At 38.6% G+C, this 27,199-nt stretch overlaps 1 protein-coding gene across 10 annotated transcripts; it reads left to right on the forward strand.

The window, feature by feature from the left end:
* Nucleotides 1–518: 518 nt before the first annotated feature.
* On the forward strand, nucleotides 519–27,135 carry LOC123875676 (protein disabled). 10 transcript variants are annotated; one of them, XM_045921649.1, is made up of 19 exons: nucleotides 519–776; nucleotides 3,663–3,781; nucleotides 8,460–8,695; nucleotides 10,092–10,235; nucleotides 10,782–10,922; nucleotides 12,610–12,795; nucleotides 13,481–13,654; nucleotides 16,323–16,889; nucleotides 17,214–17,420; nucleotides 18,139–18,296; nucleotides 18,692–18,785; nucleotides 18,870–19,788; nucleotides 20,556–20,675; nucleotides 21,216–21,309; nucleotides 21,689–22,057; nucleotides 22,526–22,599; nucleotides 22,788–22,869; nucleotides 23,150–23,608; nucleotides 23,934–27,135. In XM_045921649.1, exons 2-19 carry the CDS (start codon nucleotides 3,742–3,744, stop codon nucleotides 24,316–24,318), a joined length of 4,449 nt encoding a protein of 1,482 aa, XP_045777605.1. In that variant the 5' UTR covers nucleotides 519–776; nucleotides 3,663–3,741; the 3' UTR covers nucleotides 24,319–27,135. The 10 variants fall into 10 exon arrangements, with proteins under 10 accessions (XP_045777605.1, XP_045777608.1, XP_045777601.1 ...); XM_045921645.1 differs by lacking the exons at nucleotides 519–776; nucleotides 3,663–3,781 and adding exons at nucleotides 790–1,126; nucleotides 2,864–3,402; XM_045921647.1 differs by lacking the exon at nucleotides 519–776 and adding an exon at nucleotides 2,769–3,402.
* The last annotated feature ends 64 nt before the right edge of the window (nucleotides 27,136–27,199 follow it).

A 27,199-nucleotide genomic window follows, 5' to 3' on the forward strand; every position in this document is an offset into this window, starting at 1 on the left:
GATAATAAATGACCTTTTTAATGGCTTCCCTGGGCTTTTCGCACCATAAACTGTAAAAATTGTATGAAAAATTGTCTTTGGTTTAGCCCATAGAGATGGCCATTGCCGTTTTCTTTTTTTTTTTTTTCTTCTCTCGTCTGGCTTTACACTGATTAGCCAATGTCAAGTGTGTAGTTATTTACAAGTTAGGAAAACTATATGTATAAGTATGGACTTCGTCTGTACTGGCGCCCGCCGACATACACGCGGCGCCCCTTTAGAGCGCTTCTCAGTCAGTTCCTCGGTCAGTTCCACCACCAATAAACACCAGCGGGACACAAAAACCGGCCACTTCTAACAAAAAAACACCCCAAAAAGTCACAACACGCGCGCCAACAAACGCCACCACAGACAAAGTCGGCCATTGCCGTAGACAGCCCATTGCCTAAAAATGTTTTGTTTTATCATCTGTATGAAAAAAAAACTCCAAATGTCAAACATATGTCAAAGTCAATCAATATTTATGAGAAGTGATGAGATTTGAGAAGGACGAATTCTGAGGTTGATGATCCGCATCGGTTTAAAATAACTTTGTATTCACGTTAAAAACATTAAATACATTCGAACAATACGAAGTTGTACTGTGTTTAATGTTAACATCAGTTATATTAGTAAAATTGTCCATGGTTCATATATAAACCTTACATTTCTGTCGAGTTTCCGACTCAAGTAAGCTATGCAGTTTTACTGAATTCAGGACACTGGACCGCAATTACCTGTTATGGCTCTGAAAATATGTAAGTATTTTGTTCTATAAATCTACATTAGATTCCTAGACATGGTAGGTAGCTCATAATCTGTAGATTCATACTAAATAGTGTTATCTGTCTGCTATTAGGCAAATTATGAAACTATGAAAAATCTACCTTTTTCTAAGTTCCTAGCTAAATCGCTTTGTATTAATTACATAAAAATAAAATCAACTTATTTGATCTCAGATATATTATGTTGGGCATTAAAAAGTGTCTTTGTCTGTAATTTTTTTATATGACTGCTAACTTTTTTAAACATATATATAGTAAAGAACTAAAAACCTTGTACTGTCTGAGTTCAAGAGCATCACTTGTTTGAACGTGATCATGCCAAGGTAATTGCATGCAAGTCTTTGTGCATGTTTGTTTTTAAAAATGCATGTATTATGTATAACCTAAATGCATTTATAAGTACATTAAAATTCATTATTATAATAATTATCAAACAGCTCAGAAAGTGAAAATATTAAACTGTTATACAAATAATTGGTAAGTGAAAACATAATGCTTAACTAATTATTAGTAAAATATTGGAAACTAGCTGATGCCTGTGACTGTTGGATTTAGGCTTTTAAAAGTCATATGAGAAATCTTAGATTTTCTGGGATAAAAGTATCCTATGTTAACCTATGTCTCTGCAAGTTTTTTAACTATAGCCCTGCATAAAATCTAGTTGATCTGTTGTTTCATTGTGCTGAGATTCAATCACAAACAGACACCTTTTTGCCTTATACTTGTAAGTAACAAATTTTTGTGTAAGATATAATACTTCAAAAGCAAGTATGCTTTATATATAAAAAATATTACTGTGCATGTCACCAGCCACAATATAATATCTAATCCATCAATACAAGGGTATTAACTTTTTTTTTATATACTTACATAAAACAGTTTGAAAACTATAGTCAAAATATGTTATTTTAATGTATCGTATTAGAGGATAAAGTACCTATACCTTTGTTTGATTCTTACAGCTAAGTTATTGGGTTTGCCCCTATGACTTATCATTTTAAAGTAAGTTCTAAGAAAAGATGAAATAGACTATGATATGAACATTTTATTGTTCAACACTGTTTTGTTTTTGCTTGCAAATTTCTTTTATGTTTATCTGAATTGGGCAATTAAGTAATGGCATTTAGCTTCACTGTTTATTCGTAAAAATGAAGTCTTTAAAATTAATGAATGTTCAATAAAAATATCTTAAGTAAAATCATTACAATATATAAGCTAATAACCATAAACTACAAAAATACAAAAATTGGCATATCAATGGTTTTCGAAAGTGAAGGCAATTGTTTTTGATGCCCCACAAAATCATCTGCTAATTTAATAAGGAATCATTATGTTAAGTAACTATTTGGTGAAAAAACATTCTTTAGTAACTATAATTGTATATGGTATATGTAATTAAGATTGCATGATCCTCCATTTTTTGTCTTAACTTTATTAAATTTCATTTTTTAATTATTTATTTAGCTAGCCTACTAATATTTACTTAGTTTTTGTAAAGACATACTTAATACCAATTTGGACCAATATAATTTTTTGTGTTTGAAGATATGGCAAATTTTTATTAGTTTTAACCCAAAAATCGTGCATTCCTTAGATAAAATAAATAGCATTTCTATATTTAAAGTGTAAACAATCAAGAATGAGTGATTTGTGTGCAGGGTCAATAAATACTCTGCCTTATCTCTTAGTCAATACAAAGGAAGATTAATTATTTATTGATAACTCTTATCTGATGTGTTAAAGTTTACACAGCTTCCTGTTTCCGTGAAATGTTAATAAACTACTTAACTATGTATTTTACGTCATTTTTTCATATAAAATATTTTTATGGCAGAGAAAAAAGTAGCTATTTAATTGCAATAAGACTGTTTTTTTTTTTTTTATTAATTGAAACTTCTTAAAATCTTTGATAACTACAAGTATATAGGTAGGTGTGCAATGAAAACAATAGTTATACAAGCCGACTTAAAATGATTTAATACCAGATATGTAGATACATAATAAAATTGTTAAGTAATTTTCGCGCATCAAAAATTGAACGCGTGCAAAATTATGTAAAGGCGATATACGGGCTCGGTAACAGTCTCATTGACTGGAATGATGAAAGTTGTACGAAGTGGAGATCGGGGGCAAATATTGATCAAGGGTTGCATTGCGCGTGTGTGCGCACACCCCTCACACCGACAAGGCGGTGCGCGCGCTAATGTGCGTGTGTCCATGTGCGAGCCGGGAGCTCCTGTGCCGACCGCCACTCGCTAACTGTAATGGTCTATGTACCACACAGTTCCGCCGTTATCTACTTAATTGCCTACTAAATGCATTCGTAGCGAGATGTTAAGTAACCCGCCGCGACGGAGCTCGTGTGCCGGCCGCGATGGCACCGTGAAAATCAATAAATCTCCCAGTGGAACTCGTATTGCATGCGACTCAGTGACTCTGTTACCAGTGTGTCGAGTGCATACATCGCGAGTGACGGCGAAGTGTGCTTGCTTTACAGTGGAACACGAAGGTCGATAAGGCGGGTTCCCGATGTTCAATCACAAGTTACCGTCTGACTTTCCAATGCAAACCCTCCGTAAGAAAACCAGCCCTTGCAAATGTGAGTTCTGTCTGTGCTCGAGATGCTTTTACACGATTTTTCTTTGGATATCATTGCGGTCATGCGGTGTTTAGTTAGAGCTAAATGTCGGACGTCAGCACGCTAGGGCATCCTCGCTTTGAGCTGTATATTTTGCGTTCTTTTTCGTTGTAACATGCATGGTCCGGCTCCGAGGATCACTGCACTAACTCGGCACCCATGCTATCTGCTAGTTGTCTGCTAGTCCCATGTCATAATTAGTGAACCCTGGTTTTGAACAGAGGGTGAGTTGTGGGCCCAGGCGGTGGAGCGGTGGTGCGGCGGGGGGAGTAACTAACTTTAGTGGGTTTGTTCGGAATAATGCAGGTGTGTCATTTCCAGCACCTTCTCCGGCAGTTCGGTGAGTACTGCATATTGCATTTCACGCTTTCCCGTAGTCACCAGTAGGTTACACTTGCCCATTGAGCGATCCCCTTTTTTTCGTTCCCTCTTTGATCCTATTATAAACTATTACATGCTTATTATATCTGTATAATATTGTGTGTAAATATAGGGGGCTAACTAATCAACGGGGAATGGAAAATTGTGCTAAAAATAACGGGCAACATTGTGTGTTATGGACATTTCAACATGACATTCAGCAAAGTCACGACATGAACATTGATTGCGGTTGCAGTTGCGGTACGATATGCTTAAGGTTATACCTAATAATTCATCCATCTACGTATCATATCCGCTGATCATATCAAACATAAATAAGGAAAAGTACATACTAGATTTTTTCTCAACTAAGGAAAAGGAGGAGGAAATACTGATCAAGACTGGTATTGCTTTCACGCTGATCGTTGGCGCTGACAAGTCAATATGTTTGCATTACCTAAAAATCGGCCAAGTGCGAGTCGGACTAGCACATGAAGGCTCCGTACCATCGTGCAAGGAATACCTAACACTTGTTTTATTTTCATAGCAGCCATTTTGAAATGTTTATTATTTGTTTTTACAGCGGCAGTAGAAATACTCTGTGATAGTTTCAACTCTCTACCTATTACGGTTCACGAGATAGGTACAGCCCGCTGACAGACCGACGGACGCACGGACCGACGAACAGAGAGCGGAGGCTACTATTAGGGTCCCGTTGACACTCTTCGGGTACGGAACCCTAAAAAAAGCGTTCCTATGTAAAGCTGACCGGTCAGCATTGATGAGCAACAGCGCTAAACCTTTATATAAGTATTATCACTAGTATCTGCCCGCGGAGTCACTCTCGTGGGAATTAAAAAATCCAGCCTTATTTCTTGTCTACATAGTAAAGGAAATATGTATGAAATTTCAGCTTTCTAGGTCCAAAATGTTTAGATAATAATTAGAATAATCTAATCACCTAAACATTGCAGCAGATATCCTTATGAATCTAAAGGATCTGAAGAAGAAAAAGACCTCATGGATCATTTTGCAAAATAGATCGAAAAGGAAACGTGTTAGATATTTGTTATCTCGTATCCAGCCTTAAAGATAATTTTGATTATGGCAAAGACATTGTTATTAAACTAACTTCTTATCGTACATTCTGTTATCAGTAAATATTCGCTTGTATATTGTCTGTTATTTCTCTGAAAAATAACAAGGATATGATTGTATCTTTATTAGAAACCTAAATATCATCATGGTCTTTCATGTGGTGTGCCCAAGGTTTTAAAGCCCACATCAAACATTCTGGATCCTTTGAACTCGTTCTATCCTGAAAGTTTGTTAGCTGTAAAAGAAACATAAAAATCATTAGTCTCATAATGTTTACGACTAAATTTTAACAAGCTATTAAAACGTATGCCTATTAATAAACCCGACTACAATTAATTAGCGTCCACGCTTTTTAATATACTAGTCTCATATCGCTGGAGTATGTACTTTGACCACTCGACTCCATTATGTAGGTACGGTATACGTATTCATGAAAGGCTCTTCAATCAAATAAAGTTTTTCATCGACTAAAAAACGAGGAGGTTTTCAATTCAATGCTTTTTTGCGTACTGGCGTGGCTGGCTAATTTGCGTAATTTTTCGTTCGGTAGAAACCTCTCGAAATCAATAGGTGGTGAAATTTTTACCTAGCTTCTGGATTGAAACATTGATATGGATGTTTTTGAGACTATTCGTCTCTTCTACCACTAAAAAATTTGTCCATCCATCTGTGTACCATCTTTAAACCATTCAACTAATACTTTAAACAATGATTTTCAGTTGAAAACAGCTGATTCTTTCAGAATACCATGAAACCATATTAGTTTAGTAGACATGGTCGCTAACTATGAACCGCATAAGAAAGCTCTAGAGTCACTAAGCGGGAAATGCAGAGAGCTATGCTTGGTATCTCTACCTACGTGATCAAATCAGAAATGAGGAGATCGATAGGAGAACCAAGCTGAAGTGGAATGGGCAGGGCACTTAGTTCGAAAAATTGATAGACGTTGGGGTCCCAAGATGCCAGAATGGCGACCTCAGAAAGCTTAGCGTTGGCAGACTCCTACTATGAAGTGGGCAGACGACCTCACACGAGTCGCAGAGAGTCCGTAAATACAGGCGGCGCAAAATCGTGGCGTGTGGAGTCCCTATAAGAGGTCCATGCTCAGCTGTGGACGTCTATCGGTAAACATGATGGTGATAATATCAGTTTCAAAGGGTTTTTTCTCCTGTACCTAACTATCGGTTAATGAAAACTTAGAAATATTGGGCGCGTGTGTAATTATATAATGAGGGTAAAAGGTTAAACGATACCGTTTAAGAAACCCGTGAAAACACCGGCTTTATGCACGAACTGTCTATTGAAAGATCGATAGCGGAGGGATAAAGTTTACAGGTGTATCGTTTTAATGTTGTAGAAATGAACTCAGATTGTTTGGTTCATCGATTTTGTAACTGCGAAAAATTGGCCGGTACGAGCAATTACGAGGATACAATTTTTGCTGCATACTTAAATTAAAGAGATGATTATAATATTTATTTTATGAATTTGTTCCTAAAAGAGTAAACTTCTCACTCACTTTGTTCATTTGTTATGAATTAGCCAATCTAGACGTAAATTTTGATTAGCGAACTACTAGGGCATTATGATCATTCCAACATAGTATAGGTTCCATCATAGACAAAGGAGATTAATTCTACATCTGTGTTCCATGAGCAAATTATAATATTATGATTGACATAGGACAATCCTTAAAAGGTGGTATTGTTAATCAAAACACCAGGGAATGATGATCAGGACGACGCGGGTACCCTGCCCCCAGCCGAGGAGATTCTAAATTTACCAGCAGGAAATACAATTAGCCAGCCACTGATATGCCGTAAACAGGGACCGAAATAGGACAACACGGTCCATTTTTATTTTGCACTCAACCTCATCCTCACGTTCTTTTCAAATTTTCACGCTTATTTTGAAAAATAATGACTCTTAAAAAGTTGGACTCGAAATTCCTGTTGAGCAGAGGTACTATGCAGTTTTAATTAAAAGTTTTAAGTGAACTTTCAGTGAAATTGTGTATAGCTGTTAGTGGTTTATTCAGAGATCGTTTGTTTACGTTTTAAAGCTCATGCTGCTGTTTTGTTAGATTTAAGTATAAACTTCATCATCCATAAATCTCTAACAGAGATGTTTTCAGCACTTTTATCTATTACTAACTTATGCCCGCGACTTCGTCCGCGTGGACTACACAAATATCAAACCCCTATTTAACGCCACTAACTAACCCCTATTTTCATAAATCCTTTCTTAGGGGATGTGTGTTATATTAATAACTATCTGTCTGCCAAATTTCAGCCCGATCTGTCCAGTAGCTTGAGCTGTACGTTGATAGATCATTCGGTCAGCTTTTCCTTTTAAATACCTACTTATTAAAATATTGTTTCTTTGTGGATGTTAAACAAAATTGCCCATTGAAAAAAATTGTGTTCGTGATCCGTAAAAATGCTATAAAATACTATGAACTTCACAAACACTGATCACAACAGAACAGCATCGAGATTAATCGTAAAATTTAATGGCCGTTCGGTGCCAACTCTCTCGATACGAATTCGAGGAGACCCAGACAGTGTCCTTTATTATTCTCGTGGGCAGACGAGAGTCCTGCCAAACGACATCCGGACGACGACTTTAAAAGTTAAATAATTCCTCTGAGTAATGCAGACGGAATTAATTCTTTTGTCTCTGTTTCAACTTTCAGCTTTTGCATTAAGCCCTTATTCAACTCGAATGACTGAATTTCTTAGAAAGCAGCACTATATTTTTCCATTATGATCTGCACGATTTTAATGTTTAAATGTTCATGACGTAACTTTTCGATTAGTTTTACATTTTTCTGGTATTTATTATAAAAAATATATTTATTGTAAATCTGTATTGAATTTAAAATGGATAAAATAAAAATTGTTATTTTATACCTGGCTATGTTCATAATAACCGGACATCACTAGGGCATTTGTATATCAAACCTCCACCTAAGTGCAAGCGCATTACATACGGAGCCCGGTGGGTAGAATCGAGTAGAGGACCAGTACCTACCTAAGCGAAGGAGAAAGGAGATGTGTTCAGTCGACCAACCAGATTTTTAATAATTAATAAATAAAATAAATTTTAATTTTAAATTATTTTTCACGTCATCTATTAGGAATTTTATTGGTCGACTTAACACATCTCTTCTTTGTTTCGCTTAGGTAGGTACTGGGTAAAAGTGAGAATAACCTGACAATTTCCTAACATGAACATTGCCAAGTATTCCTTCATGTCATACATTAGACTAGAGACAAATCTGCGCGCGGAAATTCGTTTCCCCGAGAAACGCGACAAATCATTTCTGTGATGTTGGCAAAGGAGTTCAGGCAAGTTGATTCACGCCAACCAGACGTTATTGTCTGCGTTGACTTTCGCGCAAATTCGACGTTTTTCTAAATTCCAGTATGAGATTTTAAATCGAGCATGTCCTCTAGATTTGTCCCTATGCTGATATAATAATGTATTTATCATGATGTTCAATTATTCATGCCTTCCATCGTTTAGCCTGAGAACATGCTAACCTTGTTATTCTATAGTCATTTACGAACCTCTCGCAGACAAGAACGAGCCGGGACGATTTCTCGGCGAAGGGGTGTCCTTCCGCGCGAAGCTTATCGGCGTACTTGAAGTGCCCGAAGCGCGGGGTGATAGGATGTGCCAAGAAGCACTGGCGGACTTAAAAATGGCAATACGAGCTGCAGGGGAGCACAAACAGAGGATACAGGTCCATGTAGCCATCGATGGATTGCGCCTGCGCGACGACAAGACTGGAGTAAGTATTTTTTTATTTCTTTTTTAAATCGCAGTACTGTAGATGCCCTCTACCCCAAAAGAACCTGGAACAACAATTTATTTTTATTCGTTCACAAATATAAATTCGGGTAGATGTTTTGGTAAGGTGATTTGATAGCATCGTAGCACCTTTATGTATTGACTCTAGGATTGCTTTGAAAGAAATGCCTTTTACCCTAAAGTATCTAAGGTTAAAATTTACAGAACGCCGAGATTTTAGGTAAATAAGGTAATTACCTATATCAGGTATTTGCATCTTAATTAATTTCTTGACAGATGTAGGCCGGCTCCCTAAAAGTCAAATTGACTTGGCGCGTTTTCTATTTGCCAACAGAGTTCAATTAGGTAACCTTTGTCGATGTTTCCACCTTACTTTGACTATTTTTCGCGATGTTCAATATCTTGCGCATACATTCATTTGTAATATTTATGATATCCCTGATCCGTGATAGGATCCTTGCGGCATTGTACTACAACGTTATCGCTTGGCGGCCTGACTTTGCTGATAGGGTGGTAACCAGCCACGGCTGAAGCCACCCACCCACTACCCATACACTAGACAATATAATACTCAAGTATAAGACATACTCGTACTAAGAGAACCTAGAATAACTTTTTAAAGATATGTTATATTACTTGCTTAATGGCGAAACCCGTGTAAAGAGCATTGTTAGAAGATGTAAAGACGTTTGAATGTTTAATGCAATTTAACAAGATAACTCAGCTATTATAAGAGAGAATTGTAATCCCTACGGTAATAACCTGAATAATTATAATCTGCTTAAAGTGTTCTTGTTGCTTGCACTTATGAATATGGTATGTATTCATACCCATTTAAATTCATCTGGTACAAAGACTACTCTCATATGCATGGGGTCTTATCTGGGCTCTTCTTACTCATGCAAGGTTTCTCTTATACATACTTTACATGAGAGGTGGCACATTGCAATTTCTGAAATTGAATATTCCTTTACGTTGGGTAACTGGATATTTGATTTTGGAATTATACTCGTTTTAGAGAACACGATAAACCCAAATAGTGCAGATTTTTGATCGTTGAAAGAATGTTCTATTGCTAGATACACGAAACTCTGAAAAACTTTCACGATCACGCGAAATTTCAAGGTTGGAGTAAAATTGATGATGTGGCATAAGATGTGACGCGTTTACCTAAAAAATGCCTATTCACTCTTGTTTTAAAGATACCCGGATTGCAATTGGTAGGAAACAGATCACGGAAGAGTATTCCAAACTTTAGCTTTACGTATGAGGAATGATGACGCAAAATGTGGTTGCGTAGATACAGCTTAGGCTAGGAAAGAACGAATGTAACTGTCACTTCTGGTCTTTGACTGTACCAACGCTTGCATTTTCAGGATTCACTGTACCACCACCCTGTCCACAAAATATCGTTCATCGCGCAGGACATGACGGACTCGCGCGCGTTCGGCTACATATTCGGCTCCCCTGACACCGGCCACCGCTTCTTTGGCATCAAGACTGATAAAGCAGCTAGTCAAGTAAGCTTTTTCTTTGCTCCTTCTTATTAAAACTAGCTTTTACCCACGACTATAGGCGAGGTAGAGTTCTCATAGAAGAAATGTAACTTTAAAGGCCTGCACAGACGATGGACAGTCCTCGGGGTCCTACCCAAAATAGATCGCTGACAATCGTCTTTACTTTTACAGTGGGAGTCTCTTTTATAGAGATCTTCAATTTTTAGACGTTATTTCAACGATTGATGTACTTATTATGTCAGCCACTCAGTTTATCCATTTATATATAACTAACCAATACCCATATCAAAAAATTCGAAAGTGTGTTTGTTGTTGGTTTATTGGTTCCTTGGTTTGTCTTTCAATCTTTCTTTCAAAAATATGTTTGGATATAGTTGAAGACCTGTAGAGTGACATAGTTTACATTTTATCCCAAAAAATCAAGTTCCCACGGGATTTCCGGAAATCTAAATCTACGCGGACAATCTCGCGGGCATCAACTAGTATTGTATAAAAATAAAAAACAAATATCATTTGAAAGAATATTAATGGTGTAAAATTGTCTTGCAGGTAGTTATAGCAATGAGAGATCTGTTTCAAGTGGTATTCGAGTTGAAAAAGAAGGAAGTTGAGATGGCAAAACAGCAGCTCGAGGCGAAGATCCCCAGCAGTCGGCATGTGACTGCCGTTACAGACATTAAAACCACTAAGGTATGGAAATATTTTGAAATCCTGGACAACGCGGTTATTTCTTATGAGAAACATCACTGATATGCTAATTTTTGGCTTTGGAAAATTAATCTTAACTACAGAGAAATAAAGTTTAAATTTAGTTGCAGCAAAATCAAATGAGCTTAAAAGAGCTTTGTAAAATAATTCCATGATTTGATAACTTGCCGATAAAAATTGAACTTTATTTCTTATAAAAATAGAGAGCTTTTTGTTTGTAAAATAAATAATTCTACATAAAGTGTTAGGTAGGCATATCTTGTACGGTGGTACGGAACCCTGTTTATGCAAGTCTAACTCTCACTTGACCGATTTTTTGTAATAATGATCCAATTATGACGGACTATACTTTAGCACTCAAAAGTCAAAACAAAATATGGAATGAAAACGTAGGTACGTAGTTTACGTTTAGCAACGCAAACAAATACCGTAAGCCAAACACGGGAACGCACTGTCGGACATGCCACACATACTCGTAATAATTGTACCAACACAAACACCGATAAATCAGGGAATACCTTTACCCGGAGTTTTCTGCGAAAATCAGTATTGAAGTTATAGTGTTTGTATATGCCTGGCGTAAATTGGTTGATGCTAAAACCAAACAAAAATTCTTGCCCATAAATTTTAAAACCTAATGAGACGACTTTAAATTTTAAAATTAAAGTGACTAGTGTTTGGATTAATTCATGAGTTTTGCTCTAAAAGTGATGCGCGATCGAAATACTATAAATTGTTTAATGCAATGTTTTAGTAGTAACAGTATGATTAAATATGTACGCTTGGACTATGAAGACGTGGGTGGAAGTCAAGTTCAAGACCAAATTACGCGAAAGAGCTCTGTAGTTTCGGTGCGTAAATATTCTATAGTACTACTCGGTCGCGCTAAGTTTGCACCTCGCTGGAATGCGGCGCCTCTCCCACTTACCCGCTCATTTGCCCACGGTCGTCTTGTCGCGTCAGTACGGTTCGCATACCGTACCTAAACGTCAGTGTGACGTAATCGACGCGAGGTGCAAAGTTAGCATGACCGAGTAAGGCTAATAGGACGATAATAATTTCAGCTTCGCTTGGTTCGCTTCTCTCGTGTATCCGAACATACCTCACGATAAAGCCAAAGTAGCTATCACTATTAATTTCCTGTGAAAAAATCCGGAAGACACATCAGCCACATTAATAGTTTGTATTTATTTATTTGAACAACTTTATTGTAACAAAATTACAAAGATAGAATATATGATACACTTAATTAAACAAAGGGCGACCTTATCACTGGAGTGATCTCTCCCAGGTAACCCATACTTACTAACTTATAGAACTGTAAGACGTAACTTGTATGTTTGGATATAGGGGTAATCTCCGGAACGAATGATCTGATACTGAAAGTTCTTTTACTGATAAATAGCAACATTATCCTCGAGTTATATATACAGGCAATAATAATTAATTATTATATCAAGCGGGCAAAAGCTACTACACCATACACAATATAAGGACTGTTTTTCATACTGCGCCGGAAACATTATCTTTTCTAATGAACCCATCCCGCGGCAACACAGTAATTCTCGCTGTCGCGCCTCTCTTCGAACCACCCAATTGATGGAAAATCACCCACTGTGCAGGTTTAAGGTCAGGCTTAATTTTTCCGGACGTTACTTATCTTCCACAGAGTATACCAACGACCAGCGAAACTAGTTCGGTGGTGTCCAAGCCGGAGGCGAGCGCGGAGGGCGGCGTGGCGGAGCTGGTAGACTTGGAGCAAGAACTGTGCTCGCTACGGCGGGGCCTCACGCAGGTCGAAGGCCTCACGCCCTCCACAGACCCGTTCGGGGACTCATTCATTGTGCCTTCACAGGTATTCCCTCATTAGTAATTACTGCTATGGTCGAGTCTTGTAGGTGCCCAAGCCGCAGGCGAGCGCGGAGGACGGCGTGGCGGAGCTGGTCGACTTGGAGCAGTAGTTGTGTAGCTGCTGCGGGGTTTCACACCCTCCACAAACCTGTTCATGGACTTCTTTAAGGTGCTTTTGAGATATTTCCTCATTACTTATTACACTGACCGGCAAGTTTTGTAGGTGTCCAAACCAGACGCAAGCGCGGACGTGGCAGAGCTTTTGCCTTACAGCAGGAGCTCTACTTCACGCCTACAATCGACCCGTTTGGAGACTCTTTTATTGCGCCTTCACAGGTATCTGATAATATTCAGTTCTTATTTTAGAGGTTGCTTGAGAGTAACTCAGATCCTTATAGGACGGATGTAACATTTATACATGCCTCCCGCTGAAAATGTCCGCCAAACAAATCAACTGTTTTGAGGCACACCGGTTGACAACTTGCTTTGATGCTCTAGTAACCTACTTTGTTATTCTGAGATTACATTGAAACTTGTTCGTAAATTTTCGATACTTTGGCCTAATTCAAAGAGGAGTATTGTAACATAAAAAATCAAGTCATTTTATATTCTAGAAGATTCTACTTCCAGCCTTTTTAAACAAATTCTGCAGATCTTACGGCATTAAAAAACTTTTTTTTTGTCTGCAGAAGGGTTTACTCCCACCTCCTCCAACCGGCACAACTGGCACTAGAGGTCGCTCCGCACCTCCACGAGCACCCTTCAGTCCAAGCAAGCCCGCACTAACCTTCGACCTTGCCGCTGTTGCGGGAGACTTTGACCCTAAACCTGCTACACTGGTCGATGACTTGCCTGATCCTCCAGTAAGTAGAATAATGCCTATATTCTATATTTTCTATCTTAAGGAGCATTGCAGTGAGAGCAGGTACAAATCCAGCAGAAAATCGTGCTCAGAAATTCTGCAGCAAAATCGTATAATAGCAACAATTAGCAACATTTATAATAGCAACATATTGATATATTAGCGATGCGCCATAAGTGCGCGGATAAAACACTTTAGAAAATAGCGTTTTGTCGCTCGCGATATTCTACTAGATTTGTTCCTGGATTTTAGACTAAGACAGATAGTGTACAGAAAATAACCACTTCATACAACTCTTTACTATATAGTCTAAGAACACCAATACAGCCAGTCTAAAAAGACCAATTTGGTCAGCTAACGTGGTGGCTAGATCCTGCGAGCCGTGACAAGTAAAACGCAGCCTTCCGCCAGTACGATACGAGTTCTATGTGCTATAAAAGTGTCATAATATCGTTTCCGCAATCGTTAAAAACTGGTTGAGTCACCGCCTCTTATACCCCCGACCCAAAAAGAGGGGTGTTCTACGTTTGACGTGTGTATCTGTCTGTGGCATCATAGCTCCTGAACTAATGAACCGATATTAATTTAGTTTTTTTTTTGTTTGAAAGGTAGCTTGATCGCGAGTGTTCTTACCTATAATCCAAGAAAATCGGTTCAGCCGTTTGAAAGTTATCAGCTCTTTTCTAGTTACTGTAACCTTCACTTGTGGGGGGGTGTTATAAATTAATTAACACTTATTTCTTATACAAATCGCGTAAATTTTTAGTATGCGTTAAACCCGAGATAGGGTTGTATTAGCGGAAGTATATAAAGTAGATGTTTGGCGAAATTATGACGTATTCATTCAACATTTAGAAAACTAGTACTAGTAAGTACTAGTAACTAGTACTAGTAGTAAATAGTAAAGAAAGCTCGTACAAATTCATACTATTTTCTGTTCACTGTTCTATTTCTATTTTATATAGAATTGATCGAGAGTAAAAAATTTCATTGGTGATACAAAAATACGTCTTTACAGATTTGATTAACGTTACCATACAACTATTGACTTGGAAGAGCATTTTACTGCTACTTATATACATAATATATTTGTATAGTCTGTAAGATAATTTCCTAACTAAACAAGACATTCGGTTGGTACATCTAGTTAATTAAGTTAGTTTAGTGCAGGATTTCAAGTGACGACTCCTAAGAGAAATGGAAAACTTTTAAACTATTTTATTATCAACTATAAAACACAAACCGTTTTTTTATCCGTTGATGCGGTACAGGTATTAGTAATGATCAGTATTTGCGGAACCCAAAGCTTACCAATCGTCTTTATTTCAACGAACGCTTTCTTACTGGCGCGATATGAAATAATGGCATACGAGCCATTTTTAGACTGAGACCGCACGATGTCGTGCGCCTTATGAATTTGAGTATTGAGTGTCACTCAGGCACTGCGTCGCCGCTCCGGCTGGGATGCATGCACGACGCATGCATCCTAGCATGACGCAGCGGTGCCGCACCGCCGACGCAACGCATCGTATGGTTTCACTCATGACTACTGTAATACTTCCGCGCCAATCGGAAAGCGTTCGTTGAAAGCAACCTTTAAGTAGTGTATAAAACAATTGAATTAAACTGTTACAAAAGTTATGCTCCAAGGGACAATTATTTCAGCTGATGAAATATAAAATGTGATATGTTGACAGAAGTCTGAAATTTTGTCCTATTGTACTCGTGTACTCTGTTTAAGGATATCTAGTGCTCAGGTAACTGATATGATTTTCAATATGACTCATACTTCCTCATTTTCTGCTAATTTTACTCACTCAAATCTCATCATCCATTTGTATTTGATGCTAGGTAGCGGGCTTGATACGCGTTCAAAATCTTTCATTAACATTTTTGAGGTTAAATACTTTTTTAGGCTTCTGTGTGTGGTGATGGCATGAAACACATAACCAAATCATAACAATAAAGCATTCCACAAACAAATACAGTTTTTATTCACAAATTATTTAGAACAGATAGACCACATAATAATTCTTAACCGGTAAAAAAGGTTTGGAAAATACTTGTAAAGTTAACTGCATTCATTTGTGAATTGCTCAATGCTTTAAGCCTAACCCAATGATCGTGCGATGTCACTCACTGCATACCAATGAATTCATGTCATACAACTAATACACCATCGAAGAGTAGAATACTTTACATTATGTAATCCTTCATCTTGTAATACATTGGAACAGTAGCGCGACATTGTTCGATCATATGAACCTAGTCTAGAACTCAGTCTAAAACGCTTTGTCCACGTTAGAACAATAGCGCTAGAGAGTATTTACGACAATGTGCATTAATTGGAGAAATTTTATTATTTTGTATTTGTGCTAGACAGCTCTAATAGAGCTAAGATACTTTAAAGTAATCCCGTTACGTTTTACGCGAAATACCATGTGATGATCACAATCATTTTCGATTGATTGTCCCTCACCATTGCTAGAATACCCACAAATTCAGTTGAGATCACGAAGTGATAAATGATAATCACAACTTCAGTGCTATCTCCACGTTCTAGGGAAGTGTCTCTCGCGGACGAGGCGTTTTACCCTACATGATCCGTCTCCATGAGGTCCGCTGGCCGCCGCGCTGCCCTACAAGTGGTGTAATGATGCCTGTTGCAGGTGCCGCCCGCGGCCGCGCCCGCCTGCTACGACGTGTTCACGGAGCTAGACCCGCTCGGCACCGGCCGGAGTAAACCTTACGTTGACAAAAAACTCTTCTTTCAGGAGCTCAAAAACCCACCAAAGAAAGTGCTCAAAGACCTCGTTCCGTCGCATTCCCTCCTCTCGGAGATCATGCCCCCGGAGCCTAAGGCGGAGGGCTACGGACCGCCCACGACCCTCACCTCCCTGTCGCGTCATTCGGGCGGCTCGGTCGCGATCGCTAAGCCGACCCAGCCGACCTTCTCCTCCAACTTTTTCACGTCCGATCCGTTCGCGGAGACCGATCCGTTCGACAATACCGACCCCTTCTCCGACACTTTCAAGGACGATCCCTTCACGAGCATGCAGGAGTTCCCGAAGATCAGTTCGCTGAGAACGGAGGACTTGAAGAGCAAGCTCAGCAAGGAACTGACGCACGATAGACCCGAGACGAGCGTAGATACAGGGAAGAAAGTGTTTAACGGTCCGTTACAAGTCACGTTGCCTCCGGAGCCGGCTCCTAAATCACCGAGACTGGCGAGACAGGTAAGAGAATATCTTGAATAATTCAGCTCATTCATCCATACCAACACATAACGGAAGACGAGTGCTGTACAACAATTAGGCTGACATACTAATGGAGTAATAGGATCACTAAAAAAATTTACATGAAACTAATTTTTCCTTTTTCATGTGCAGTTAAGCGCATTAGTCGCATCCATAATGAGTCAATGACAAGCGTGCATTCCTGAATACCATGTGCATAAACACTATTCATTCATCATCAAGCATATTGCTGTTGTACTTTTATTATTATCGGATTTTTCAATCATACAGAAAGATTCTAAAAAAATTACTTCAATTTCCCAGAACACAGACACAAGTTCAATACGGCAACGTCCACAACCAATATCCAAGCTGAACCCCGAGAATGCGTCTCCCCCTCCCCCCTTACCCCCCAAGAAGGTGAGCGACGTGAGCATCGTTCCGCCTCCGAGGCCGCCTCACGACCACGAAGAAACTGAAGACTCAGAGACTCCGCCGCTCCCTAAGCCGGCGAGGAAGAAAGAACCAGTGGTAAGTAACATGTTAGGATTGGGATGATGACTATGTCAAAAATAAATTATTTCTTAGGAACTATTAAATAGAAGGTCTTCCAAAATTAGTAAAATCCACGTCCGCTGTTAGTTTTAAGTGTGCTAACCATTTAAAATTATCAATTTAACTAAAAAAGTATGTCAAATTATGTCAAACGTTTATGATGACACATCTGTGTATTTCAAGCAAGCTCCCTTACTATGCAAGCCTTTTTACGTTTGGTAAAAAGTCGCTGATCTGACTAGTAGTCATCACCTCTATTTCTGCAGCCTACTTTTCCAATTTCTTTGGTTGTCAAATCTCGATGTGATTACACCGCACTTTTAAATCGAAGTAGTCGTGGGACTTTTTAAAAATTTTGTTTTAGACAGCTCCACACAAACCGTAATATTACAGTATGCCGGAATTATAACCGTTGTACATTGAAACACGGAGACAGCATGCCTTCACTTCCTTAGTTCCTTATTCTTCGAGAAATTACGACGTCGTGTCTGAGCTAGTGAAGTGAACTGATCACATGTCACACATTATTTTTGGTTGAATTACTTTTTTGGGATAAAGCCAGGGTAGGCATTAGTTAGGCAGGTTATTTTTAACTGACAGCGATGAAAATGAGCATTAATCTGTTTCAAATATTTTGATTTCTCAAAGTATTAGTTAAAAAGAAGCCTTATAGCTAGTTTTACCTTAATTTAAGGCGGACCGCAGTATGAAGCCGCGTCAATCGTCGCTAGCGACTAACAGCAGTGAAGACGAATACCTAACGCCGGCCCCGCCGCCGCTTCCCGCGGCGAAACGCTTCGACATCACCCTCAGCCAACTGCTCACGCTCACCATGGATGACTTGTCCGTCAGGTGAGGACATAAAAAGGCTAGTTTTTTGTTGGCAATTTCCAGATGTTTCGTAATTAATCTGAACTGAATGCGATATTAGCTCCAGGCAACTATTCGCCCTCAATTTTACCTGACAAATGTTAAGATACTATCATTTACACCTAAGTTTTCGTTGTTTCATTTACAACAATATCCGCAAGCCATTAAAAATATCACATAATAAGCTGATTCCCTGATCAGTGAAAATAAATCGGCTATTTACTGGTAAGGCTAATAAGATTTTTGAGAAATTATGTAAAGAAATCACATCGTCTATCAATAATCTGACTGGCTTGCCCAACATAATCTACGCTCCGCTTTAGTGACAGGCATTCTAATTCTAGAAGATAGTTTGACATATAATTTTTTTCTTCTAGACTTCGAGTTCCCGCGGCGACGCTGTCTTCAATGACTCTTCCTCAACTGACCGAATATCTCCGATCTTATGTAGCATCAGAAAACGAAAAATCGGTAAGTTTTAATACTTACCGATGGCTTTTTGTACCACATTAGAAAACTGCTCGTTTATTTGATCTCAATGAATTACTTTTTTAGCATATACACGTGGATCCGACGTTACGACCAGAGAAAAAAGTTACCCCTATAAAACCCACACCTTCTACATTGTCCGAGAAACCAATCTCCTTAGCACCCGTAACAACAGACTTTAAACCTCAGTTTGAAGACAACTTCGCAGAAAGCACGGACACATTTGTTGCAAACTTTGACGATTTTGATAAAAAAGCAAACTCGAGCTACGATAAATACGCAGCGTTTAGGGAAATACAAGAGCAAGAAATGAAAGCTAAATCGATATTAGACCCGATAGAAACCGACACAAAACTAGAAGACGACAATGAATTAACGATAATAGAAAATTTAATTAAAACCGAGGAGCAAAAGATTGAAGAACGAAAAGAATTAGACAAAAGCCCGTTAAAGAGTTTAGACGAACTAACGATAGATTCATTTAACATGTTCCGGAATTCAGTTAGCCCGAAACCTATAGATGCTAAAATTGAAGATATAAAAACTGTTATGAAGAATTTACAAATAGAAAGAGTCAGACGAAGCGTATCGCCGCGCGACAATGGTGTGAGTGAGACAAAACAGGAGGATGGAAACGATAGATATGCTGCATTACGTGAAATTACTATAACGGAACCTCCTCAGGACGAGTTCGAATCGATACCACCAGAAGCGCCTAAAGAACGAAAGAGATCGGATGAGAAATCAGATGGATTCGATAACTCAGATTTCTTTGATTGTATCGATAATAGCTCCCTCTCATTCAACGTTGAAGATGCGTTTAGGAAAAGTCCGGGTGTGAAAGAGAAGGAAGAGGAAAAGAAGGTGGAGGAGAAGAAAGAGACGCCGATGGAAGTGATTCCGGTTAGGGATTTGCAGCCTCCGACGCGGCTCTCTGCGGGTTCTATAAGTGATGTGCCTAGCGGTTCATCGCCTGATACTAAAGGTGAGATAAATGTTAACTGATGAATAAACACCTAGTATTTTCCATTTGATACGTTAGATATTTGATATTTTTAAAGTACTTATTTTATAAATTTCTGAATTGCCATAAGATTTTACTTGATTAAATTTTGAGTTTCCATAGTTCAACAGACTATCAGATCAAACGTGAAAAATTGTCATGTTCAAATCTATCAATAACAATCTAGTTAGTAGTTAAAGAATCTCCGTCCATTGGTGGATACCAGGCCTGAGCCTTAAGAACTTGACATAATTGCCAAGAGGCCAATGGTGTAGTTTAATTTAGTTCGAGAATAAATTAAAGCCTGCCGGATTTGGTAAGGTAGTCTTTTTTTATTGTGCTTGCGCTTGACGACAATCATGCTTAATAAAAAGCAATGATGAGGCCTGGGTAGAGGATGCCTATTCATTCTTGCCTTGAGGGTATTTATACTATACGTGGCAGGAAATAGACGCTGGAAGTTCATTCCACACGTTAGCGATTGGTATCAGAAACGTTGAGAAAAGCATTTCATACAAATAGATTGGATGTCGACCTCACAAGGATGCCAACATTCACAGTTTCCTGCTGTTCTGTGATAGAATGAGGAACAAAATTGTGAAGTTCCTAAGCACACTCTTAGAAAAAACTAAAGCTTTACTAGAGCTTATTTATCTGATAGTAATTTCTTTTCTTTGGTCTTGATCCTTGGATGCTTAAGCTTCCCAACACTTTGATCTTATAAGGATTAACGTGGGACTGGCGTTTAGGTCCAGTGCTGGGCGTGGGCGGATTGACTCGACTCGGCTGGACAGAAGGCTGGTCCTCTGACTCCAGGGACTCTGAGCCTCGTCAGAGACGTCGACGCACGCACAATAGAGGACCTTCAGGTTGGTATGCAGTTACATTGGGAAGACTGATTATTATTATAGAACACTTTAAAACTATCTATAAATATTACCCAATCCATACCTGGCCAATGCTTCTCCTATTCTCTTAAATTCTTGAATGATTGGTAGATAGCACATAGAAAGCCGAAGTTTTAATTCATTATTTTAACCTTATTTCGTGGTTTAATGATATAATTATTGTAAATAACGCAAACATATACCATGATAAATATGATTTTGAATTATCGATATTTCGACCCAGTTGCAGGAGTCATAATACGAAACAAGTAAATTTTATTGACAATAGTTACTGCATTTTTATATAAATGGTTCGATAAAGATGTTTATTAGGTTGTACAGAATCTCTAAACTAAATTGAGAGGTATAAATAAATGTGTAATTATGTGCTATCCCTTTCGCAATGTTTCCGGCGGTAAAGGATAGCACTAGTATTGTCAATTTAATTTCATTTAGAGATTTTGTACAACAGAATTAGCACCAGTGGTGTAATGCCCTAATACTTAATGTATGTATTGTCAGTTCAAACATCATCATCGTCGCGAGATGTATCGCCGTGGGACGAAGAGCCGCCAGTAACGCGCTTGCCGCGACCACATCGCGACAGGGACTCAAGGTAGCCTCATACATCTGTGAAAAGACTCATCATCATGATCAACCCTCAAGCCCAGCCTTCCGAGAAAACCCAACAAGAAACCCTGTTTTTTTATAAAAATTAACAACCATGTACGGCTGGCCTCAGAATTCGAATAGCAATTCCGCGAAACTATGATGGTATCAAAAACCTGTCGCACTTGTGACCTTTTCCTATAAACACGCCACACAGACCTAACGCATGTTAACCGTGCGACGCGAATATGACCATTTTGTTCTTTTAGTGTTTATTATCTTAATTTTTGACCTAAGTGTTAGTGACAAAGAAATAAGGACACATATTCTTAGTTGTTCGGTTTGTAAACAATTAAATTATTTATATTAAATACAATTCTTTGCAGACATAACTCATCTGGCTCGAGAGAGTGCCTCGATTCTGGCAGCGGAAGAGAGAAAGAGAAGATACGAGACAAACGCGGCAGTAGAGATAGAGACTTAAACAGAGACGGAAGAGAATCAGTTAGAGATAGAAGAGATTCCGGCAGTGGCAGAGATAGACGTGACGTCAGCAAAGAGAGAGATCTCAGGGACCATAGAGAAAGTAGAGATAGACGAGATCGGAGAAGAGATAGAGATAAAGACACGTGGAGTAGAGAAAGGAATTATAGTAGAGAAAGAGATTACAGGGAACCGAGGAGTAGAGATAGATCAAAAGATTATAGGGACATGGATCGACATAGGAAACCGCGACATTCTTATGATGAGGAAGAGTAAGTTCTCATATTTTTAATTTTTAAAAATATTAAAATAAAAAATATAATAATATAAATGTATTAATTTTGTATCAGGGGGCCATATGACGATAGCCATACTATTACTTCAGACCATAATATAAACATAGAGATTTGCACAAATTCTTCGGAAATTGCCATTACCAGAATAATTGCAAATCATCATCATCATCAACAGTTAGACGTCCACTACAAGACATAATATTGGAATTCCACACGCCACGGTCTTATGCTGCCTCAATCCAGCGGCTACAATTTTACGGTTTTTTTTTTGTTCTATAACCTACCTATCTGCCAAATTTCATGATTCTAGGTTAGCGGGAAGTACTCTATAGGTTTTCTTGACAGACCTAACAGACGGACAGACAGACAGAAAACGAAGAGATCCTATAAGGGTTCCATTTTTCCTTTTGAGGTACAGAACCCTAAACTGAATTTCTTGTGTAGTTACAGCGACGGCTGCGGCTCGGGCAGGTCTTCTCCGCGAGATCGGTGGCCCGACCAGCGATGGAGAAGAGACGGTAAGCTTAAAGATTAATAGGCCTGTACGGAATGTTCCTCCGAGGGAATTCCTTTGATTTCCCGAAATGGAAAGCATCCAATTTTGAAAGAATATTAGCTAAGTTCTTCATGATGACTAATATTCCCCATTCCTGTGTGTTCATTACAATTCCTATGTTCATTACATTGTCCTTCTGTATAATTCCAGAAAGAAATTACGGTTCACTTGGATGGCGGGAAACTAGACGAAGAAACGAATTAAGGCAAGGGGAAGATCCAAGTGAAAGAAGGTATTATTTTCAACCTAAACCTAATACTTCAGTCACCTGAAAAAACCGGGAGTTTTGAAAATTTGGGATTTTATAGATTTCCACATGCTCTTTTCGAATTTTTACTTTACCGACTCGTATCTTTCCCGCTCGCTCCTAAAAACAGTTTTAGACAAAATCACCAATTTATCAAAACTCCCAGAAAAGTTTAAAGGTAAACCACATTTTTCAGCACCAAATGACTGTATTATAAGGTACTTAAATATAATGAGATTTATATGATAAAAATATCTGTTAATAGGTACGGATCAACTCTCGGTTGGCCCGGGCGGCGCTCAGCAACCATCGCGTCCCGACGCGAGGCTGAACGAGAGTTACGAGAATCCCGAGACTCCCGCGACGCACGAGATTCCGGCCGGGATTCAGGCCGAGATTCCCGGGACCCGCGAGATTCGGGGCGAGATTCACGAGATGCGCGGGATTCGGGGCGAGAATCAGGGAGGGATTCTCGCGATCCGCGGGATTCGGGACGCGAATCTGGTCGGGATTCTCGAGATCCGCGGGACAGTATTCGGGACTCCCGGGACCCGAGGCGAAGGCGGAGGGAAGAGCCGCGCACGAGACCGCGGGACTATCGGTTCTCAAATGATTTTTCTCCGCGAGAAAGGGAGCATACTTCTCCGTTCGATAACGACTTTCAAGACACTCCTACGCCGAATGCTAAGAAACGGGCGCCATATACAGCTTTGGATGGAACAAGGTAAATATCTTCATATAGATTTACTAGATGATGCCCGCGACTTCTTCCGGGATAAAAGAAGCCTGTACTCGTGTCCGGGATACAAGCTACCTCTGTATCAAATAGATGAAAGCAACGTCTTCGTCCGCCAAGGTTTAGGCTTTTGAGAATTCTGTGGGAACTCTTTGATTTCCGGTCGCCGGTGTCTGTTCCTGGAATGAAAGCTATCTCCGTACTTTATTTCTTCAAAATCGGTGGGTCGTGAAAAGGACAGACAGACACGGTCGCATTTATATTATTGAAATTGAATTATGCTACATTAATCTTATTTTATATATTTCTATAGATTCGCTTTTGAGCCAGAAGATACAACAGCGTCCCCTCTATCAGGAAGCTCGGCGCGAGCGCGCGACGGGGATTCCCCAGCGACTCGATTCCGCTTCGATTCCGACTCGCTCTCCCCTAGATCGATGTTCGAGGACGATTTCACCACAATTTCCACCCCTAGAGGACGAACGGCATCTATAGCTGAAGAAGACGAAGGTGACCTGCCCCCGTTAAGGGCGAAACCTCCACAGCACAAGGACATAAAGAAATCGGACTCTGTAAACATATTCACAAGGGAAGCAGACCCGTTCGAGGGCGACGCGTTCTTTGCGTGCACGGGGTCCGACCGAGTCGCTCGCAGGGAGAACTGGCCCGGCGATTTTCAAGGGTTCGATAACGCGTGAACCCTTAGGGTCTGTTTCGTCCTATAGTAACTTATTTGAAATTTTTCTATATTGTGTACGAATATCGGACTAAGATTTTGTGTGGACTGTTTGGGACCTGTATGTTGCCGTCTTAGGATCTTTTCAGGTAGACCGGCTCGAACCGCTTTTTTTTGACACAGATGTTTCACGCTGAGATTTGGGAGTATTCGAGAATATCCTCTATCCGACTACCGAGTATTTACCGACTAGAGAGAGTATCCTCTAGTCGGTAAAAATAAACCTTATGTCAATATTCTCAAGGCTAAACCCAATTTCAAATACGATCAAAATTTGCTCTGCTCTCCGCACCGATCTATCTGGAGGGACCCGTATAGGTTAGGTTGTATCCGAACTGATTAGGCTGTGTCGTTTAGCCATCTGGTCCGTAGTCTAAAGTCGCACCAACCATTGCTATAGTATCAACTGTTATGATTGGCTGAACATAAATTCAACCAATCACAACAATCACATATTCTTATTGCAATGATACACAACCTAAGTTTTTCTCAGCTATTACTAGACAGACTGCTATACTGTATCCACGGAGAGAAGTTAATATGGGGCTCTCTCTGTTACGTTATCCCATACAAATGACAAGGACAAAACAATCTGTGGGCCTGTTTTTCTTACTACTCTATCCACGGAAACAAGTTAGTACTGAAACATAGGCTCGTTTGTGGTTGGTTGGTCACTGAAAATGGTTAAGGCCCATTGACCTTTTGTCTTTTTCTATGGGATTACGTAACAGAGAAAGCCCTATATTAATTTCTCTCTCTTATCACGCAAAAACTTGCAGTCAATATGAATCTAATCATTCCTCGGTTCGGACTCGACCTTACGTAATTTTAAGTGATATGTGTCCAAAGAAATTCAATCTGAATGATTGATCCTAGATTTTTACGAATTAAGTCAAATTAAACAAATATTACTTTGGAAAACTGCTGTATGCTTGCCTTTGTATAGATACTGATTTTGTTTTTTAAATTTAAAATCGAAGTTTATTATGTATTCGATTTTTTTTATAAAATGCCTATAAAATACTCGCTATATCGAACGTAGTTGTTATTAATTTTGTTTTCTAGTTGGAATGTTACATCGAACTTTAAAAGTTGTGTACATTTATGCAGTTTTCAAAGCTTTGATTTATAGAGTCCGACAAGGCTCTTTTGGCACTTGAGTGAGGGCACTGTTGTAGCATTAATATATGCTGACACAGCGAATTATCAACAAGTGCACTTCTCAAGATGGCGGCTTTAGTTCCGGCCATGGAGGTTAGAGAGAAGGAGAACGATCGCTACGCGCTAAAGCATTAGCGCGCCTGTCCCTGAAAATTGGTAGAATTTATAACCGCGCTGTCGTCGGTAAGGAGTATCTGTGAAGTTAGCTGTTTATGAGTACAAGTAGATGAAGTTAGTTGCATAATGTATAAATTTTCTTCGCGGCATCGGTGAGAAAATAATCGTGCTCCGTATTTTTTTAATTTTTGACGAAAAGAAACATTAAAAAGTGGTGAAATATTGTATTGTGCGTGGATGTACAAGTGGTTTAGCATCTGATCGGAAAAATAGAGTGAAAAACAATTTACGTCAATCATCATTATTTAAAGTACCAAAGGTAATATCTTCATAGTAGCACATTGAAATATTGAATGTGTAAAATTAAAATAAAATTAAATTTTCCTTTGAATAATATTATATACACGTGTATTAAACGTTGATATATCCTTTCAAATTAGCGCACAACAGCCCGCTTTTATTGAGACAACTTAGCGATCGCAGCGCCTCACTTATTTTGTCCGTATTTCGGGGACACTATTTTCTACAGCGATCGTTCTCCTTCTCTCTAACCTCCATGGTTCCGGCTTTGGCCAGGCGCCAAAAGAGACTTGTCGGACACTACTTTTTAACTACCAAAAAATTTTTATTGTTCTAAACGTGCAATCAAATATTTTTTATTTTATATACATACCTATATCTAATAAGGTTATTACAGTTTTTTTTAAATTCTAATAACGCGTGGACACACTGAACTTAAGCTACGAATAACGAAACGTTATGTCAACGCAAATCATTATATTTATTAGCGTACAAACGACATATGTACGCTAATAATATTTTGAGAATTATTATTGCTATTTTTATGGGTATTTTAGGACACTAGACTTTTTTTTTAACTGCATAGACGTGTTAAGTATCAGGATGCTGATTAAACAGATTTTTATGGCAATTGAAAAATAGTGGTACACAATTAAAGTTTCAAACCATTGCACAGAAAATACTGATTCAAATACTGATGTACACAAATCTCTAAATAGGTTACATCAACAGATTTTAAAGTAGTGCTATCCTTTTCAAAACGTTCTCTGCAGAAAAGGATAAAACAAATTTTAAACTTGTTTAGAGATTTCTGTACGAGTAAATTAGCATTATATTAACGGTTAACTTTCACAGTCTATAATTTTTTTAAAGATGGTGAAATTCCAAAAAAAATTGTTTTGCGGTCTGCATAAATGTGCGCTAACTATTTTAGTCCTTTTCTTTAGGTCAATCTAATAATATTGCCATTAAATTATGGACCTTAATTTAAGAACAATAGGTTATATTTTAAGGATCTCAGTATATTAAATAGAATATGAAATTTATACATGTTTTAATTACTGACTACATTGTTTATATTAGGTTTTACTATGACTATTTCTTACCAACCTGTAATATATTAAGTTGTATGTAAACTTTTAGATTAAGTAAGTACATATAGAAGCTGTACAAAATATGCAAAAACAACACATTTTTCTGGGTAGGAATAATATTTATGAATGAATTTTCTTGTAATAAGATGGTAATTTAATATTTAAAATTTC

The sequence above is a fragment of the Maniola jurtina genome, chromosome 20 (genome assembly GCF_905333055.1).
Source record: "Maniola jurtina chromosome 20, ilManJurt1.1, whole genome shotgun sequence".
Classification (NCBI taxonomy): Eukaryota; Metazoa; Arthropoda; class Insecta; order Lepidoptera; family Nymphalidae; genus Maniola; species Maniola jurtina.

Bases quoted from the DNA above. Each gene is read 5' to 3' on its own strand.
- LOC123875676 (XM_045921645.1), top strand. From the start codon at position 3,333: ATGTTCAATCACAAGTTACCGTCTGACTTTCCAATGCAAACCCTCCGT. The intron at 19,789-20,555 runs GTGAGATAAATG...ACTGGCGTTTAG, and splicing joins TTCATCGCCTGATACTAAAG to GTCCAGTGCTGGGCGTGGGC. The intron at 20,676-21,215 runs GTTGGTATGCAG...ATGTATTGTCAG, and splicing joins GCACAATAGAGGACCTTCAG to TTCAAACATCATCATCGTCG.